The 18,557-nt window shown below is 34.6% G+C and overlaps 1 protein-coding gene across 1 annotated transcript in view; it reads left to right on the plus strand.

The window, feature by feature from the left end:
- LOC122053873 (transportin-1-like) overlaps positions 1-18,557 on the plus strand; it is a 44,371-nt gene that overhangs the window by 16,402 nt on the left and 9,412 nt on the right. The window contains exons 8-21 of the mRNA XM_042615796.1: positions 3,295-3,361; positions 3,452-3,508; positions 3,586-3,615; positions 3,740-3,796; positions 3,943-4,056; positions 6,158-6,271; positions 7,403-7,501; positions 8,758-8,883; positions 10,556-10,630; positions 10,781-10,852; positions 10,999-11,109; positions 12,613-12,696; positions 13,772-13,879; positions 18,396-18,497. Coding sequence (XP_042471730.1) covers positions 3,295-3,361; positions 3,452-3,508; positions 3,586-3,615; positions 3,740-3,796; positions 3,943-4,056; positions 6,158-6,271; positions 7,403-7,501; positions 8,758-8,883; positions 10,556-10,630; positions 10,781-10,852; positions 10,999-11,109; positions 12,613-12,696; positions 13,772-13,879; positions 18,396-18,497 — 1,216 coding nt within the window. The remainder of the gene's footprint in view (positions 1-3,294; positions 3,362-3,451; positions 3,509-3,585; positions 3,616-3,739; positions 3,797-3,942; positions 4,057-6,157; positions 6,272-7,402; positions 7,502-8,757; positions 8,884-10,555; positions 10,631-10,780; positions 10,853-10,998; positions 11,110-12,612; positions 12,697-13,771; positions 13,880-18,395; positions 18,498-18,557) is intronic.

The following is an 18,557-nucleotide window of genomic DNA, read 5'->3' on the forward strand; positions in this document are numbered from 1 at the left end:
ATTGTTCAAGTATATATGGAACTTCAGATTTTTTACGTAAAAGAAATATCCAGCAAACCAGAAAATGGTCATCAATATAGGAAATAAATCACCTTTTATTTGAAATTGAAGAAATTCATGAAGGACCCCATAGGTCACTATGAACAAGGGAAAAAGGTTTCGAAGCATGATATGAATGAATTGAAAAAGGAACCCTAGTATTGTTTAGCTAATTGATAGATTTCACACACAAATGGATCTGAAGGAAGAAACAACGAAGGAAATAAGTGACGCATATAAGAGAAGCTAGGATGGCCAAGGCAATGATGGAGTAACTTTATTTGATGGTGGCGGTGAGAAGAGATTGAACTACGAACAACTTGACAACAACAAGTTTGAGAGTTAGCATATAGAAAATAGTACAATCCAACCATCTCAGCAGCACACCCAATCGTCCTTCCTGAGTTCCGATCTTGAAAAACATATAAGCTTTGGGAAAAATTAGCCACACAATCTAAACCCCGAGTCAATTTGCTAATTGAGAGTAGGCTATATGACAACTTGGGAACAAATAAAACTTTATGTAGCAAAAGACTGGGACTAAGAGTCAGTACCAATTCCCACTACTGGTGAAACAAATCCATCGCCAAAGTAATAGTACGAGTACCAGAATATCGACTGTATGAAGAAAAATAGTGTGAGTACCCAATATATGCTCAGAAACATCAGAATCAATAATCTAAGACTCACCCAATGTGGCTGACTCATTCATAATAGAGGAGGAAATGCCATGAGCCATTAAGGATGTAGAGGATGAGAACATTTGACTAATCTGATTGAGTTGGGCATGGGTGAAGGTCAAAGATGATGAGGATGCTGTATCGGATTTGGCTGCAACCGGACGCTTGGATCCGTCGCTCTTGCGTTGGTTGTGTGGGACCCAATTTGTTGGTTTATCGTAAAGCTTCTAGCAGGTTGCTTTGGTATGATGGGGACAGTTACAATGATTACACCAAAGAAGTTTGCGAGTCTCGCGAGAGTTGGGGTATCAAGTAGTCATGACATATGCATCAAAATTAATGGACGAAGCAGAGGACATGGAGGAGCCACCAAACCTGATGTGACAGTGTTGTTCTTCATGACAGACCTTCAAAAAAAATAGTATCTAGACTCGGGAGCGGTTTAATGCTTATGATGCAACCACGAACATCATCGAGAATAGGATTAAGTCCGGTCAAAAAATCGTACGTTCGTTCTTTTGCAAGTAATTTGTGATAGATTTCGTTCTTAGCGGTGTCAGCTCAAGCCGGTTGAGTAAAGAGATAAAGTTCCTTCCGTTTGGTTAGAGAATTGAAATATTGAGTGATTGTATTGTATCTTGATGTAGATTTCTGGAACGATGTCGCAGATCAAACATTTGTGAAAAGTTCTCCAAATCTAAATAGGCCAAGTTGACTACGCCCCATATTACTTTCGCCGTCAAATAGAGGAGATAAATCTTAACAATGATGTCATCCATCGAGTGTAGGAGCCATGTTATTACCATGGAGTTCTAGATGTCCCAATTAGCAAAGGAAGGGTCGGTTGAAGATGACTTGGGAATAAAACCATCGAGATAGCCAAAACTGTCCTTCCCTCAAATGATAAGTTGAATGATCTAGACCATTGAAGATAATTCTGGTCAGAGAGCTTAAAGCTAGTGATTTGGAAGGGTAAAGAATTATGAGAAGCAGTGAGAGCAATTATGGAGTTTGATCGACCAACGCCCGAAGACACGTTAGAATCATTCATCCTGCTCACTCCTAAAAAAAACAATCTTCCTCAAAAATGTTTTTATCGCTCTGATACCATAAAAGCACTAAAAGCAGGAAGAAACTCAGAACTAAACTATATATCTTATTATCTAATGAATTAGAGGAACATATATTTATTAATTTATAGTTATATGTTTACATGAGATAAAGATAAGTTAGAGATAAAATAGGAAGATAAGCTAGAGATAAAATAGGAAGATAAGATAAGATATTCTAGAACTTGACTATTGATTCTATAATATCAGTTACTAATAATCTGATACTTTGATACTTAATGAAACATAATATGCATCCTTATTGTCATTGAATATCATTTGTTATCCCTTATATGAAGTATTTCCTTTTTCTCTTTTTTGATTTGTTTGTTAACAATTAATGATTCTGATTTCATCAATTTTACTCATCCAATATGACTAAGATTTAGATTTCTTGACCATTCGATCCCCGATAATTTGACAATCATTAATATAATTGTTGAATTTTTGAGTGGATAATCACTTATGCTATTATTAGTTAGGAAATAACTAACTTCTAAATTTATTTCATACCCTATCTTAGTCAATTCTGATTCTGTGTGATTGAATGACTAAAGGGCAATCCGGCGCAAGAAGTTCCTATCGGTCCCTAGGGAATGTCTATTGTATGCAGTCTTACAAAAAATTATTTCCGTACTTGAAATCGTGCTTGCTAGGTCATACGATAATAACTTTACTGTTGCCCCAATGTTTTCCTTTATCTAACTGTTTGACTGAATTATAAAATATTATTAAACAATGAATGCTTTGCTTAAAATTATTAACTATTGTTATTTAAAAAGACAAATAATAGCAGTAGAATGTTGGAAGGCTTCTAGGATTCAAGTTTGTGAGTTGTGAGTCATTTCTTTGATACAGGGTTAATTATTTGATAGGTTAACCACTTCCCATAAGCTTAAGAAAAAATATATAAATTTTTGGGTCACAAGATACATTAAACATGAAATAGTAGCCTATGTGATTGATTTGATATGTCAATTACTAGTGTGAGAGGTTTTGAACATATGGCTATTCTTATATAAATATTCAGGTACTACCACTGCAATTCTAGAACACTATGAATTACTCGCAAATGAGTTATCCTTTTTTTGTTGATATTTCCTATGATTTTTTGTTTGGTTCTAAAATATTGATCCTTCTTTATTATCTTTGCATTACTTAAGATTCAAATATCATTATCAAATGAATGATATATGCTGCAAATTATAGTGCACACTTAATCTTTTAGTTTTTGGTTGCCTAGTTGATGTAAAAACTTGACTTAGATTGATTGTCATTAACACAAGAATTTGAAGATAATGCACTTGTTCTTTACTTAGATATTGAGCATGAGTTTGTTTCTCAAAATTTTTGGTTTTGCCTTGTCAGCCAATGAAGTTATATGTTCTGCATCATATAAGGAAGAAGAAGAAGAAATTTGGCTAGCTCTCACTTATGCTAATGCAGATCATTGTCTAATTTTTCAGGTCAGCATACTGTGATGGTACCTTGCCACCAGATGGTTTAAGAGACTATTTACCACACTTGATTCCAGTAAGCCTTAGATCAGATCAGCAGATAAAGCTAACTTCCTCTTCTATTTTGCTTTAACAATGGTTGCAATTAAATACAAAAATTATGTAGGTTTTATTGTCCAATATGGCATATGCTGAGGATGATGAGGCACTTTTTGATGCAGAGGTTTGCTTTAGTTCAAAATGTGTTTTGCTTGTTCTCATGACTTTTTATTTTTTTCAACTGGATTCTTTTGCTTGCAGGAAGATGAGTCTTTTCCAGATAGGGATCAGGTATTGGTCTTGATTTAAGACTACTTTGCTACTTGCTAGTTGTTTGTCCGTTTTTGAGTATTGTGTGCTTATTACTTCTTACTGTTCTGTTTGGAATGACTTGGAATTTTGTACCAATGAACAGGATCTGAAGCCTCGTTTTCATTCATCTCGTTTACACGGATCTGATATTACAGAGGATGTGCGTTCTCAATCTTATTATTTTTATGTTTTTTATGATTATGCCACCCAGCTATTGCAAGAGTATAACGAAGAGCCACTGATGTCATTGCTTTCGTTTTTGGTATCCGAACACTCATTTCTGAGCTTTCTTGCTGTTGTTTACAGGATGAAGACACTGTCAATGTTTGGAATTTAAGAAAATCTAGTGCAGCTGGACTAGATATTGTTTCAAATGTTTTTGGAGATGAGATTCTTCAGACCTTGATGCCATTGATACAGGTAACACCTATATTTTGAATAGTAACAGTTGAAGCAGTTTCTTTTTCCAAATTCTATTAACTACTGGCCAAAGCAACCACAAAAAATTAAGTGGAATTTGTACAGAGAAATACAAAATCAGCAGCAGTAAGAAAAGACAAACTAGCAAAAGAAGTATAACTCATATTGGATTAATTCATGGGTAGACTATTGGATGCGTCACCTCTACCATAGATAGGGCTCTGTGAAGGGAGCAGCAAAATTGAGGATTCATTTTGTAGAATATATATTATTTTATTCTTCCAATAAAATTTCACAAATATGGAAGTGTGAAGCCTAGTTCTTCATGCTCCTTTTAATTATTTTATCATAGCGTTGAAGAAAAAGAACAAGTCATTGCTGATGGTGCAACACCATTGTTTCGCACTCCAACTTTGATGTTTTAGTCACAGAAGCAAGCTCTTTTCTATGCTATGGTGAAACCGTGTGCGCACTTTGCAAATTCAATATGGAATTGGAGGGGGTGAAATACTGCTGGGGATGAGTTTATAAGTCTTGAGTGCCACTAGAAAATTTAAAATCAAGTTCAGTATCTCAGAATAAATTACTCAAGAGTAAAATAACTATTTTATTCAATCCTTCTTTTTCAAGACCTCTCTAACTTTATCCTTTATTGAAAACCGCAGAATATTTGGCTCTTAAATCATTTTCCTGTCTTTTTTTGATAAAATTCTTTATAGGCGGCTAATATGATCACACAGTTAGAAATATGAAGAAGAATGTGACTGATGAAGACAAGAAAAGTCATTCATGGAAAATGCAACTGAGAAAGGAAAAGAAAAGTAATTTATAGAAAAATGCAACTGACGAAGAAAAAGGCACTGGCTTGAAATAGAGGGGTTCTCTCTATGAGATACCAGAATCTTCCTTGAATCTAACTAGAATTGAAGTGCTAATAAAAAGAGACCAGAATGAACTCCTGTTTTCCTTGGTACTGATTACAATTCCTTTTACTTCTTAGGCAGAGGAAAAATTTCCATATCACTTGTGGAATAAAACTGAAACATATGGATGTCTTGCCCATGCCCTCGCCCATGCCCTTGAGATCAAGGTTGTATCACCCTTGTTAGGTAATATGCTTATATGTTTTGCCTTATACTTATTCAGGCCAATGAGGAGATACTTGGCAGAGGAAGGCCACTAAAATAACTGCTAAGTTGGAAATTTGCAGTAGAATGTGATTGGGAAAGAAAAGAAAAATTAATTAAAAAATGCAATCAAGAAAAAAAAAAGGTGTTGGTGTTCAAAATAGATGGTTTCTCTCAACAAAGAGGAATAACAGAAATTAGATACCACAATGTTCCATGAATCTAACTAGTATCTATAATTAAAAAGATCAAAAGGAAAAGTCCTGTTGTCCTTTCTTTGATTTACCATTTCTTTTCTTGGTCATGTCTGAAATTTTCCATCCCGCTTGTGGTCTAAAGCTAAATCATGATGGTTAAGGATGAATATATTAGGCAATGCATGGGTAAGTTTCAATTCATACCGGTTGAGACCAATGAAGAGATAATTGGCAGAGGAAGATTAGGTCCTAACTAACAATGCTTCTCATTTTGTGAGCTTCAGCTCAAAGGGCTTGATGCTATCAATCTTCAAAAGCTATAGCAAATCTTTATTAACACAAATCCATTAACTAGATAACTAACCCATTATCCTTCCCACCTCTTGATCAAAAGTAAGATCCAGAAGTTATAACTTCTCCTTCTGTTTCCTGTTTTTCCATTTCCGCATGGTTGATCTAAGTCTATCCATGTCATGTGCTAACATGGATTGGTGCTGATATAGTAACATTCAGATCAGGAACTTAAACTGATACAAGACCTTGGTTCTTGAAAACCTAAATGGGATACGTCTGCAGAAATCAGAATTGCATTGTCCTCTATTATAGTACACTAGATATGCTTACATATCCTTTAAATATATTGTCAAGCAGACATTGTGTAGTAATCTGTCTCAAATTATATGATGATCAATGTTAGTTGATTAGAGCTTGTCCATTTCTCATCATTTTGCCTGCATTTTTTTTTTAAATTTATGTTTAGTTTTTTAAAATTTGCAGCAAAAGCTAGCAACTACAAATGACACTAGTTGGAAGGAGAGAGAGGCTGCTGTTTTGGCTATTGGTGCCATAGCAGAGGGATGCATTAATGGACTCTATCCCCTTCTTCCTGAGGTATATCTTTCACACTAGTAACATGAGTAGGTATTTAGTTATATTCTAACCACCAAACTGTTTAGTACTATTGTTTTTTTATACTTGCATTGCTCAGCACGTATGCTTTAGTTTAGTGTTAACAATTCTTTATAACTGCGCCTTGAAATTCCATTACCTAAATTTTAGTTTGTAAAACCTAGAATGAGTCTTCCAACACTTTGGTACCTGTTATGGGTTATTGTTCTGAGAATTCAACCTCATTTACTAGCTAGCTTCTTATGATAAGCAATGGCTTACCTTGTTCCAAACTAGACGGTTGGAATTACTAAGATTCATATTGATTTTGTTGGGAAGATTGAATTTGTTTCATTGGTGATTATTGCCATGAGAAGCATAAAAGTGACAAAAGAAGGCTAAAGGTTCTAGAATTAGATGATCATGAAGTGCAATTTTAGGATAAAGGACAAAAGAATAACCTATTGTTAGGGTTTTGAAATTCACATGCTTTAACCTTTGAAGAAGGGACGTAGAAAGAGGAAAGGAAAGAAAAAAGGTGGGGGTGAGGGAGGAGGTGGTCTTGTGATATGAAAAGGAAACTAAAGACTCAAACGCACCAGGAGTTTGTGCCAGCACCGCATCTCGAACCAACCTTCTTGTGGCTGGCCCAAGCTCAGTTGCTTGGCCTGCTACTTTTTATCTGACTTTAAACCCATCAGACATGAGGCTTGTGTCAATGCCACATATTGAGCTCACGAAGCCATTGTCAGAGGAGCACATAGGGAGTAAATGTACAAATGAGTTTCTTTTGGTATCTTCATTTCACACTTCATTCCTCTGTTTCCTCTCAAAACTAGGAAGAAACATTTCCTGACAAATTCCATTCTGTAGAAGTTTGATTGAGTGCTTTCCCCCATGATTTCTGTCCAAGTAACTGGAGGGGAAGGAACACGTACTGCCTCAAAAACTGTGCCTCTGTGCTGAATTGGTTTCTGTTGTATGAATAAACAGGGCCTGATTGGGTAACAATTGTAACATTAAATGCTGGCTTGTCAGCTTTTTTTTTTTTTTTTGTATCCCAAATTGTAGTTCTGCATTGACTCTTATTTCTGTGTTTTGGCTAACTGACTAATGCTATTATTTTGTTGACAGATTGTCAAATTCCTCATTCCTCTTCTCGATGATAAATTTCCACTTATACGCAGTATCACTTGTTGGACTCTTTCTCGGTTTAGCAAATTCATTATTCAGGTATGCATACTCAGCTTGGTTGGTCTCCTAAGTGAAATCACCTGCCCTTTTTTCTTTCGTTTATTTCATTTAATATATCATAAAGTAGTTAAAGTGTATATGTTCAATCTTTCGTGTATCACAGCTTGAGAATGTCTCATTCCTGTTTGATTTGATCTTATAGAAATTAGAGATATACAAATTTTCATCAGTGTTATTCTTCATTTTATTTTAGTTTAATCATTTTCAGGTAATGTTGTCTGTTCAGAAAACTTATTTTACAGTGTTCATTTTCCTTGCTTCACTTGATTCCTTCTGCAGTGTTATTTGGAATTTTGTCAGCTGTGTAAAGGAAAATTAAAAGAAATGAAGAGGGAAAGTGTACTCTAATTTGAATAAATGGAAAAATAAACACTATTGTGGGTATGGGGACTGAATTACAGTGGACTCTCTTTCTCTCCTTTCTGATAAGGCAAAACAAAGGACAGTCTATCCTTGCCATCCCTTCAAAATTTCCTCATTGTAAAGAAATCCTTGAAGATTTTTTTCTCTGTTAAGTCTTTATCTTTAGCGTGACTGTTATAGTCATCCTACACTGCTTAATTTGGTCTCATTATTCAGAATAAAAAACAAATTTGTCTTTGCTTTAAAGCTTATGTTAATTTATTCTAAAGAATAAACCAAAGAAAAGGTATAAGAGATAAGGAAACCCAAAAATCTCTTATATATGCCTAAGAAAAGATTTTGACTGTAGAAATATTCATGACACATTTCAAATGTTTGCATAACTGGGTAAATTTTCAGTTGTACATACCCTTTGTTAACCATAACAATTCTTGCTACTAAATTTCTACTGTTAATTTCATTTTTCTTTCCATCATTGTATGTGTCAGCCATCCTGTCCTGTCCATCCAGTTAGTTTAAATACTGGGTGAATTCCATTTAATGACCGATGATGCTTGGCAAAGTATCCTAATTGGAATTGCTAGCAAATTTCAAGCAAGGAGTTTAATCTTGTAAAATTGCACATGGCATGCCGGTAGGAGTTTGTCCCTTGCACTGGGCGAAGGGTCCATTGTCATGCCCTTGGTGTGACACAGAACCTTGTTCCAATACTGCTGAATAGATCTTGCTAGCAGTTACTTAATGCTTTCTGATGGCCTTTTTGTCGTGATTATTATATTGCTAAGGTTGGTTTTGTAGTTATCTTTATTCTTTTCTGTATCAAGAGAGAAGCAATATGTTTACACCTAAAGTATTTTTACTTACCATTTCAGAACATTGGTCAAAATAATGGTTATGAGCAATTTGACCAAATTTTAATGGGACTTCTCCGAAGAATATTGGACACTAACAAGCGTGTGCAAGAGGCAGCATGTTCTGCTTTTGCAACACTAGAAGAGGTTATGCTTCAGTTTGTAGGTTATATTTGCTCACATCATATTTTCTTGGTACCAACTGAGTGTTTCTACTGACAGGAGGCAGCAGAGGAACTGACCCCTCGCCTATTTTGTTTACAGATTGTCAAATTCCTCATTCCTCTTCTCGATGATAAATTTCCACTTATACGCAGTATCACTTGTTGGACTCTTTCTCGGTTTAGCAAATTCATTATTCAGGTATGCATACTCAGCTTGGTTGGTCTCCTAAGTGAAATCACCTGCCCTTTTTCTTTCGTTTATTTCGTTTAATATACCATAAAGTAGTTAAAGTGTATATGTTCAATCTTTCGTGTATCACGGCTTGAGAATGTCTCATTCCTGTTTGATTTGATCTTATAGAAATTAGAGATATACAAATTTTCATCAGTGTTATTCTTCATTTTATTTTAGTTTAATCATTTTCAGGTAATGTGGCCTGTTCAGAAAACTTATTTTACAGTGTTCATTTTCCTTGCTTCACTTGATTCCTTCTGCAGTGTTATTTGGAATTTTGTCAGCTGTGTAAAGGAAAAGTAAAAGAAATGAAGAGGGAAAGTGTACTCTAATTTGAATAAATGGAAAAATAAACACTATTGTGGGTATGGGGACTGAATTACAGTGGACTCTCTTTCTCTCCTTTCTGATAAGGCAAAACAAAGGACAGTCTATCCTTGCCATCCCTTTAAAATTTCCTCATTGTAAAGAAATCCTTGAAGATTTTTTTCTCTGTTAAGTCTTTATCTTTAGCGTGACTGTTATAGTCATCCTACACTGCTTAATTTGGTCTCATTATTCAGAATAAAAAACAAATTTGTCTTTGCTTTAAAGCTTATGTTAATTTATTCTAAAGAATAAACCAAAGAAAAGGTATAAGAGATAAGGAAACCCAAAAATCTCTTATATATGCCTAAGAAAAGATTTTGACTGTAGAAATATTCATGACACATTTCAAATGTTTGCATAACTGGGTAAATTTTCAGTTGTACGTACCCTTTGTTAACCATAACAATTCTTGCTACTAAATTTCTACTGTTAATTTCATTTTTCTTTCCATCATTGTATGTGTCAGCCATCCTGTCCTGTCCATCCAGTTAGTTTAAATACTGGGTGAATTCCATTTAATGACCGATGATGCTTGGCAAAGTATCCTAATTGGAATTGCTAGCAAATTTCAAGCAAGGAGTTTAATCTTGTAAAATTGCACATGGCATGCCGGTAGGAGTTTGTCCCTTGCACTGGGCGAAGGGCCCATTGTCATGCCCTTGGTGTGACACAGAACCTTGTTCCAATACTGCTGAATAGATCTTGCTAGCAGTTACTTAATGCTTTCTGATGGCCTTTTTGTTGTGATTATTATATTGCTAAGGTTGGTTTTGTAGTTATCTTTATTCTTGTCTGTATCAAGAGAGAAGCAATATGTTTACACCTAAAGTATGTTTACTTACCATTTCAGAACATTGGTCAAAATAATGGTTATGAGCAATTTGACCAAATTTTAATGGGACTTCTCCGAAGAATATTGGACACTAACAAGCGTGTGCAAGAGGCAGCATGTTCTGCTTTTGCAACACTAGAAGAGGTTATGCTTCAGTTTGTAGGTTATATTTGTTCACATCATATTTTCTTGGTACCAACTGAGTGTTTCTACTGACAGGAGGCAGCAGAGGAACTGACCCCTCGCCTAGAAATAATTTTGCAGCATCTGTTATGTGCTTATGGGAAATATCAGGTTCCTTTTATAGCTTATGATCACGATTTTATATCCTTAATATTTTGAATTAAGGTTATCCATATCATTCTCACTACTCATTTAAAAGACGGCTTAGTCAACTTTGTTTTCAATTCATTATCCATAACTTTGTCTATGTTCTTTATCCAGAGACGAAACATGCGTATTCTGTATGACGCCATCGGTACTCTAGCAGATGCAGTGGGTTCAGAGCTCAATCAGGTTTTATATTTTTTGCGAGCTAATTTCTCTTCGCCTGTCTTATTTGCCTAAAATTTGGATTGAATTTAGAACTCTGTTATTTCTGTTGGTGGCTTCATGGATCCTTCTCCACATGCTAACTCAACATGTCAATGACCTACCTACAGCCAAAATATCTAGAAATATTGATGCCTCCATTGATTGCAAAATGGCAACAACTCGCTAATGCTGACAAAGATCTATTTCCTTTGCTGGAGTGCTTCACGTCCATTGCACAGGTATGCTTACTCTTTTGCTTTTCATATAATTTTTCTGCAAACATTAGGTAGTCATGACTTGAGATTTCACATTGTCGACGAGTTGATTTGATCTCGTGCTAATAGTAATATTATTTGAGAATTAGGTTGGGGTTTGGGAACCATTGATCAGCTGACTGTCAGTTGTTGCAGAAATCCCTGGGTATCATTTGTACCCAAAGAGAATTTTCTTCAATAACCCAAGTGGATCCTAACAAATAATCCTTGTGTTACATGCCTTTAGGTTTTGACACACAAATTTGAACAAATTTAAATTATAACATCCCTTCACCAGCAACTTTTTAGGGGCAAAGTTAGTTAGTGATAATCAGTCCATTCACTTACACTAATACGTAACAATTCCATGCAAATAGTCCAATATTTTTGTATTGAATAATGGATATATTGTTTATCTCGTAAAGTACAATGAAAGTGATGCTTTATCTACTTGACAGTAAATTTTCTTTGGAGCATGCTTAAACCTTTGCGCATAAAATTGATATGAAATAAAAAAGTGGGCATTTTGAAACCACCCTGTAATTTATGATATATTAGATGTAACCTTCAAACTTAGCTCTAGAACTTAACTATTTGAACAAGCAATAAATTTTAGTTCAAATGTATTTATTGATTAACTAATTCGTTGCCATCCTTGAATACATATAATTATCTCAAACTTTATTTTTGCTGTTACTAATTATGTTGTTGGTTTCAGAGAATGTATGCCTTAGAAAACTAAAAATAAACAATAACTACATGGAAGTCTAGTTTAAAATTTATTTGCAAATGGAAAAATATTCCAACCTAGGATTCTAGCAATGTGTTTATCTGAACTCATGCTAACTAATTTAACTAAAAATTCTCATATATCACATATGTAGATCTAACATATTTGTCAGTTCTCTACCTGCATAAGATAGGTAAAATATATTATATGGAGCCAGAGAAGTTAGTGAAACTCAAGACAATAGTTATAAGATAACATGAGAAACCCCCCTCTGAAGCTCACTTTGGATGTGCATATCAAACGCATGACTTATGAGATTGGGTGGAGCAAAGTTTCTTGAATGCATCACAAGTAGTATTGTTCAAATAAATATGGAAGAAATGGAATTCTTCATAAAAAACACGTGGCTGATTGAATGGTACAAGAACTGTTTATACCAGATGATTTAACCTTTTCTAATGCGTCTTGTGAATCCAGAAGCATTTTACATTAGTAAAAGGTTAGGGTGCCATCGAACATCTTTGCTTTTTTCACTGTATTTTCTCTGAATCAGTTGATATAACTTGTATTTTTGCACCCTAGTGGCATCAGAACTGAGGTTGCTTTTCTTACATTCACCTAGTGGTGGCAAATGAAATACTTTTTTGGCAAGATCTGTTGGAATTAGTGCTTATGATTTTACAACCTTAATTGCTTATCTTGATTGAAAATCTTTACAAAACTTTCCATTATCAGATATACCTATTATTTTTTCTCAGGCTTTAGGACCAGGGTTTTCTCAATTCGCTGAACCTGTATTTCAGAGATGTATTGGTATTATCCAGATCCAACAATTAGCAAAGGTACTTTTGGATTGCTTCTACAAATTGGTTTGGAATCATCTAGTCTTTGCTATATTGTTATGAATTTCTTGACATGATCATGTAAATGACATCTAAGTCGACCTTTTTATTTTTTGCAAAGTGTCTCCCACCCTCAGATATTCAGTTTGAAGAATTGCCTTATTGCACGTTTCCTTCTAAGGAAATATAGACGGAAACTAGGTGACAGAAATATTTTCTTGGCAACACTTTCCCTTCTTTCCCTTTGGTTGAAATAGAGGGATGGAAGGAAAGGATTGCAAAAATCTTTGCTAGTTTGTTGTTCAATTAAACTTCCATTTGATTTGGACAGGAAAAGGTATTGTTTGCATGGAATGAAGCTTAAATGAGTTAATTTTTTTTTTTTGAAATCTATTTTTGGTTTATGTTATTTTTTGTCTTTAACAAATAAAGTTTCCTTTCTTCCTTCTCTCCAATGAAACATTTGGAAAAAAAAAACTCTTTTCCTTCTCTTTAATCAAACCTACACTAGGAAAATATTTTTCAATCCTTTTCCTATAAGTTTTTTTCCTGATCCTTATTCTTTCCGTAGCTGTTTCCTTTCTTGTAGGAAATACAACGTGAGTTTAGTTTACAGATGCTAGTCAGCTTTTCCTGTGGACTCAATTCATTCCTTCCATTTCCACATCCAAAAAAGCCAGCTCTATCTCTTTTTACTAGATTTTGTGAAGCATGTGGATGTTTTGCAAATAAAGTTAAACTTTAGGGAATTTTGCTAAAAATAAATTTTGGCCACATCATACAAACAAAAGGCAAATTCTGAGAGATATTTTGCAAATAAACTTTAACACTTACAGAACTTCCATTTACCATAAAAGGAATATTTGAAATACTCTTTATTGTTTACTTTATATATTTAACTTCTTAGTTATGTTATCTTTGTGTTGTAAGATTAACCTCTGAACCATAGTCAATTCTGTTGTTGTTGTGTTCAACATAACAGTATTATTCACTGATCATTCTCCATGATAACAATCATTTTTTTAATAATTCAGTTTGGTTTTAATGATGCTGATATCTGATATTACAAACACAGGTTGACTATGCCACAGCTGGTGTCCAATATGATAAAGAGTTTATTGTCTGTTCTCTGGATCTGTTATCAGGGCTAGCAGAAGGACTAGGCAGCAGTGTAGAAAGTCTGGTATTTTATGTCTCAATCATAATCACTTTCTCTTTTTTGAACTTAATTAGTCCATGCTTTACCAAAATTTCACAAATATAGTTTTGGTGTACATTTAATGCTTCATTGATCTCTTGGGCTGCAAATCTTCTTGGTGAAGTGTGCCTGTATGAGGTTTTTCTTTGTTTCTACAAATTCATATGAGATATTTTGACAGCTCTATCGTATATTTAGCTTTTCATATTACTCGCTTCAATTGAAAATTTACTAGGGTAAAAAATTTCTTTCTGCATCTGAAATTTGTATTGTTAATGAATGGTGATAGTTTTGATGTGTGGTATTAAATCTGTGCAAGGAAAACCTAGTTTTCTTACATGTTGGCATTTGTGTGGCATTTAAACTGATGTCCTGAGTAAACACCTGGTTTCAACTATAGCATTCCCATGGTCAAATTTCTTGCCTGGATCATCCACAAAGATTGCTTCCTCATAACATAACCTTTCAATATCCCAACGTATCCAATTGTTTGCTTGTTGTGTGAGAGAACAATAGAAAGTAGAAACCACACTTTGCTCTTTTGGTTTGGCTATGGCCTCACCAGAGGGCTTTTCTTATTGGAGTGTAGGACTTTGCTCTTTGGGTTTGGCTTTTCCCTCACTGGAGGGATTTTGTTATTGAAATATAGGAGCTTCCAACCCAATTCCCTCTTGTAAGCATTGGATGTCCAAGGTAATCACCATGGAGATAAATTTTTCATCTGTTTCAACAACTTATCATCAGCTGAGCATAAACATGATGGTGTGAAGAAATATAGAATTGCATCTCCTTAACCAAAGGGAAATTGCTACTCATCTATTTTCTGGTTAACACAGCTAACTTGGGTCAGAAAACACCTTCATGATATCTTTAATTTTCTTGATGACACAGGTAACTTGGGTTGGAAAAATAGTTGATCATGTAAATTATTCTCTCCTTCCCACTCTGTCTGTCACATAACCCTGATATAAACGTCTCTGTTAGAGCATATTAGAATTAAGTTATAAGAGTATAATCACACAGGGGTGTTTAGTCATTGGCTATTATTTTATCGTTAATGGTTCTATAAATGTAATACTATTTCATAAATACAATTACATCCCTCTCAATTTTGTATCTAATCCAATGGTTTTTCAATCCCCTTAAGGGGAAGGCTGCGAGTTTGCTATGATGACAGAACACTCTCCCATATCCACCTGCGGTATTCCTGCTTTTCTTCTTATAAGTTGATGATCAATGTTCCCTCCTCCCTATGGAAACCCACTCAATGTCGTCACCCCAAACACGACCACTCCAAAAAAGATAACACAAAAGCTAACACCCAAAATTGTCATTGCAAATTTGGCCTTCAGATCTTTGCATCAGCCAATATCATTCAGGATCAATAATATTCAAGATCTATATGAATTTTGTCAGAGTTGAATTTGACATAAATATGATAATGCAGGAGCTTCAGAGTTAACTTGGTGGTCCTTAGAAATTTGATTGCCGAGATGGAGGCCATTCTTTGTCCAACAAAGGAATCAGTCACCACCACCTCATTTTGCTTCACCTACCATATCAGCTTCACCACATACAAACTAGCCAACAACCTGTAGTGTGTTCATTGCTAATTTGGACCGTTGCACACCTCAACCTCATCTTCTCATTCCATGACAAATTTGGCTGCTTTGCCAATTCCTCAAATAGGTGCTAAAATCCTGCAGAACCAGCTGTGACGTGACATTCAATAACAAGGACATCTTATTGACATGACCGAGTTTCTGGAAAACTTTAGATTTATTCTTTTTTTTTTTGAATCTATCAAAAAAGAGAAAAAGTGCAAAAATAGGCAATTCATGTGAAAAATATAAGAAAAGGAGGAACTAGATCTAGAAAGGGGTAATGTAAAAAAGACAAATTTGAAACCATCTCATTTTCTCTCTCTCCTCGTTACTCAAGTTTATTGTATCTCTCCCTCTCTCTCTCTCTCTCTCTTTTTGACTTTGGCACAAATTTTTATCTATGGTTCTCCTTTCATATGTTGCTTTGATGGATTAAAGTAGGGTTAGGTATCTCTACTTTTTCATATGGAATGATCAGCAATGCAATCTCCTTTTGGCTTCTCTTGCCTCTATGAATATATTTCTCAGATTCCTCTTTGACCTTTTCTCCTTGTCTCAAAGAGTACATCTGATTCTACCTGATCTCTTCCTTATATTAGCTCCTCGTCACAAGAGTATGTACTAGAATCATAATCATTCTTTTTTATTTCAACCCTTTACTTGATCTCGAAGTTATGCGCACTATATCAAGTCTTCGACTATCACATCAACTCAATCAAAGAATATGATAAAGATACTAAATTTTAGAGTGTTGGTTTATCAAAATTTACATCAGTATTGCTTCTTCGTTATCTTTGGCTAGTGCCATCAATTGATTTTATATATATATATATATATATACAGATATATGTATCCATATGTATACATACATACATACATACATATGTATCCTTATGTATGTATACATACATATGTATACAGATATGGTAATTTTAGAATTATTATAATTAATAACTAAATTGAATAGTATAGGTTTTGCTCACATGTATATTTAGTAGCAGGGTAGTATGCTAAATTCATAACACAAGGTTTTCTCTCAACTATCAGTATGAATGAATATCTTTGGTGTCATCCTATTAGATTTCAAGATTACATTAGTCTTTTTTATAGTTATCTGGTTTATTTTCACCTCAGAACAATGTAGGAGGTGGTATACACATAGTCAAAGTGATTCCTAAGCCAATCTGGAGAAGCATCTTTCCTGAAGGCAGCTGAAGATATCAGTCTACATCGATTTGGTAGGAAAGTTGTCATACACCAACTAGGATTTATTGATGTGGTCGTCTGGATGACTGAAAACCTGTCCTGATTGAGAGAGTGATAGTACTGGGCGTGGAAGTTGTTTCTATCATCCTAGATCAAGTTGGTTAGCCTCAGCCAGCTAACAGTAGTGACAATCCACCTATCTCTAGGTCAATAGGCCTATTGCTAACCCCACGAGCTCACCAAGGAAGGGTCAATTATTAATTTCATCTACAGCATGAGATGTGCTGCAAAAACCAGTATATTAATCTATGCTATATAGTCCACTAATTATTAACTTCCCTTTGCTATCGGTTACATGAAATGTTCTTGGTTTCAAAATAAGCATTGATTTGCTATATACTCCTAGCATGTTTTTGAGAATTAACTAAACTGTGGCTTCTTATGAATTTGGATCTGTAATCTAAATTTGGGACATCAAGGTGCATGTTGAGTAGCATATTTCATTAGCAATAAGTATATCAACTTCTAAAGTATTTTCACAGATAATTGTTTGACAACTATATTGGTTTCAGTTCCTGTTCTATGAAATTGCATATTCTTCAATCTATGTTGTTACCATAATACCATTCAAATCTGCAGAAGCTCTGAGTGCCTCAACCTCCTGTGCTTCTTCTCCCCTTTTTCTTCTCATGTTGAACTTCATCTTAGGTTAAGGGATCAAAATAGAAATTAAGGGATCACAAAAGGAAATTTTTGAATCTTTAAGAGAAGATAGGAAAACAATCTAAGTTGTGCAAGTCTAGATTTGAACTGTACCAGTCTTATCCGCTATTACTTTTGTACTGAACTGGTTCTAGTCCTTTGAAGTACCACTTCGCCAGTTTATGGAGCCTGGGAACAGTCTGACAACAGCTATGCATGGCTAGGAATGATCATTGACAACTGATAGTGAATAGCAAAGTTATCATCAGGGAATGCATGGTCTAGCACCTTATGTTGTTTGCAATTCATATCCTTTGCTCAAGACTCATGTTTCTAGTTAATCTTTTGTTTTGTGGTTCTTGAAGATTGTTGTAATACCTACCAATGCCAAACTCACAATATTGATTTCAATATGTTTTTTGTACATCAGGGTACAATTGTTCTCTCCTTAAATAACCTACATTTGCTGATCCTTAAACAGTAAATAAACACAATATTTGTCTTGTTCTTGTTGCTTATGTGCCTTACTCTGACTGAACTTTTTATCATTCTAATTATTGTTTTGGGGGAAAAGACACGTGCTTAGTATTTTTCTGAAGTTGATACAAATTTGTCTTGTTCTTGTTGCTTATGTGCCTTACTCTGACTGAACTTTTTATCATGCTAATTATTGTTTTGGGGGAAAAGACACGTGCTTAGTATTTTTCTGAAGTTGATACAAATTGAAATTTTGTTCCATTATTAGCAAATAAACAATGCTACATGTTATACTGAATAAAAAATGCTACAATTACAACAATAACACGATGTGAGAACCAACTATTAGAGGTGATTGCATGAAATTTTTCCTTCAACATTCATCCATGTTTGTGACTATAATTAGTATTACATTATTATCAAATCCTCTAATCAAGTAAAGGAGCAAAATGATTCTAGTCATGCTTGAGTTCTTTGACAAGATAACATGTTCCATTCATGGGTGTTTATAGGTTGCTACATCCAACTTAAGAGACCTGCTTTTGCAATGTTGTACGGATCAAGCAGCTGATATTCGGCAAAGTGCCCTTGCACTTTTGGGTGACCTTGCAAGAGTGAGTTCTTAATGGTAGTTTTGTTGTCATTAAAAATACTTACACTTATCTCTGCCTTCT

Source organism: Zingiber officinale, chromosome 1B (assembly GCF_018446385.1).
Source record: "Zingiber officinale cultivar Zhangliang chromosome 1B, Zo_v1.1, whole genome shotgun sequence".
Lineage (NCBI taxonomy): Eukaryota > Viridiplantae > Streptophyta > Magnoliopsida > Zingiberales > Zingiberaceae > Zingiber > Zingiber officinale.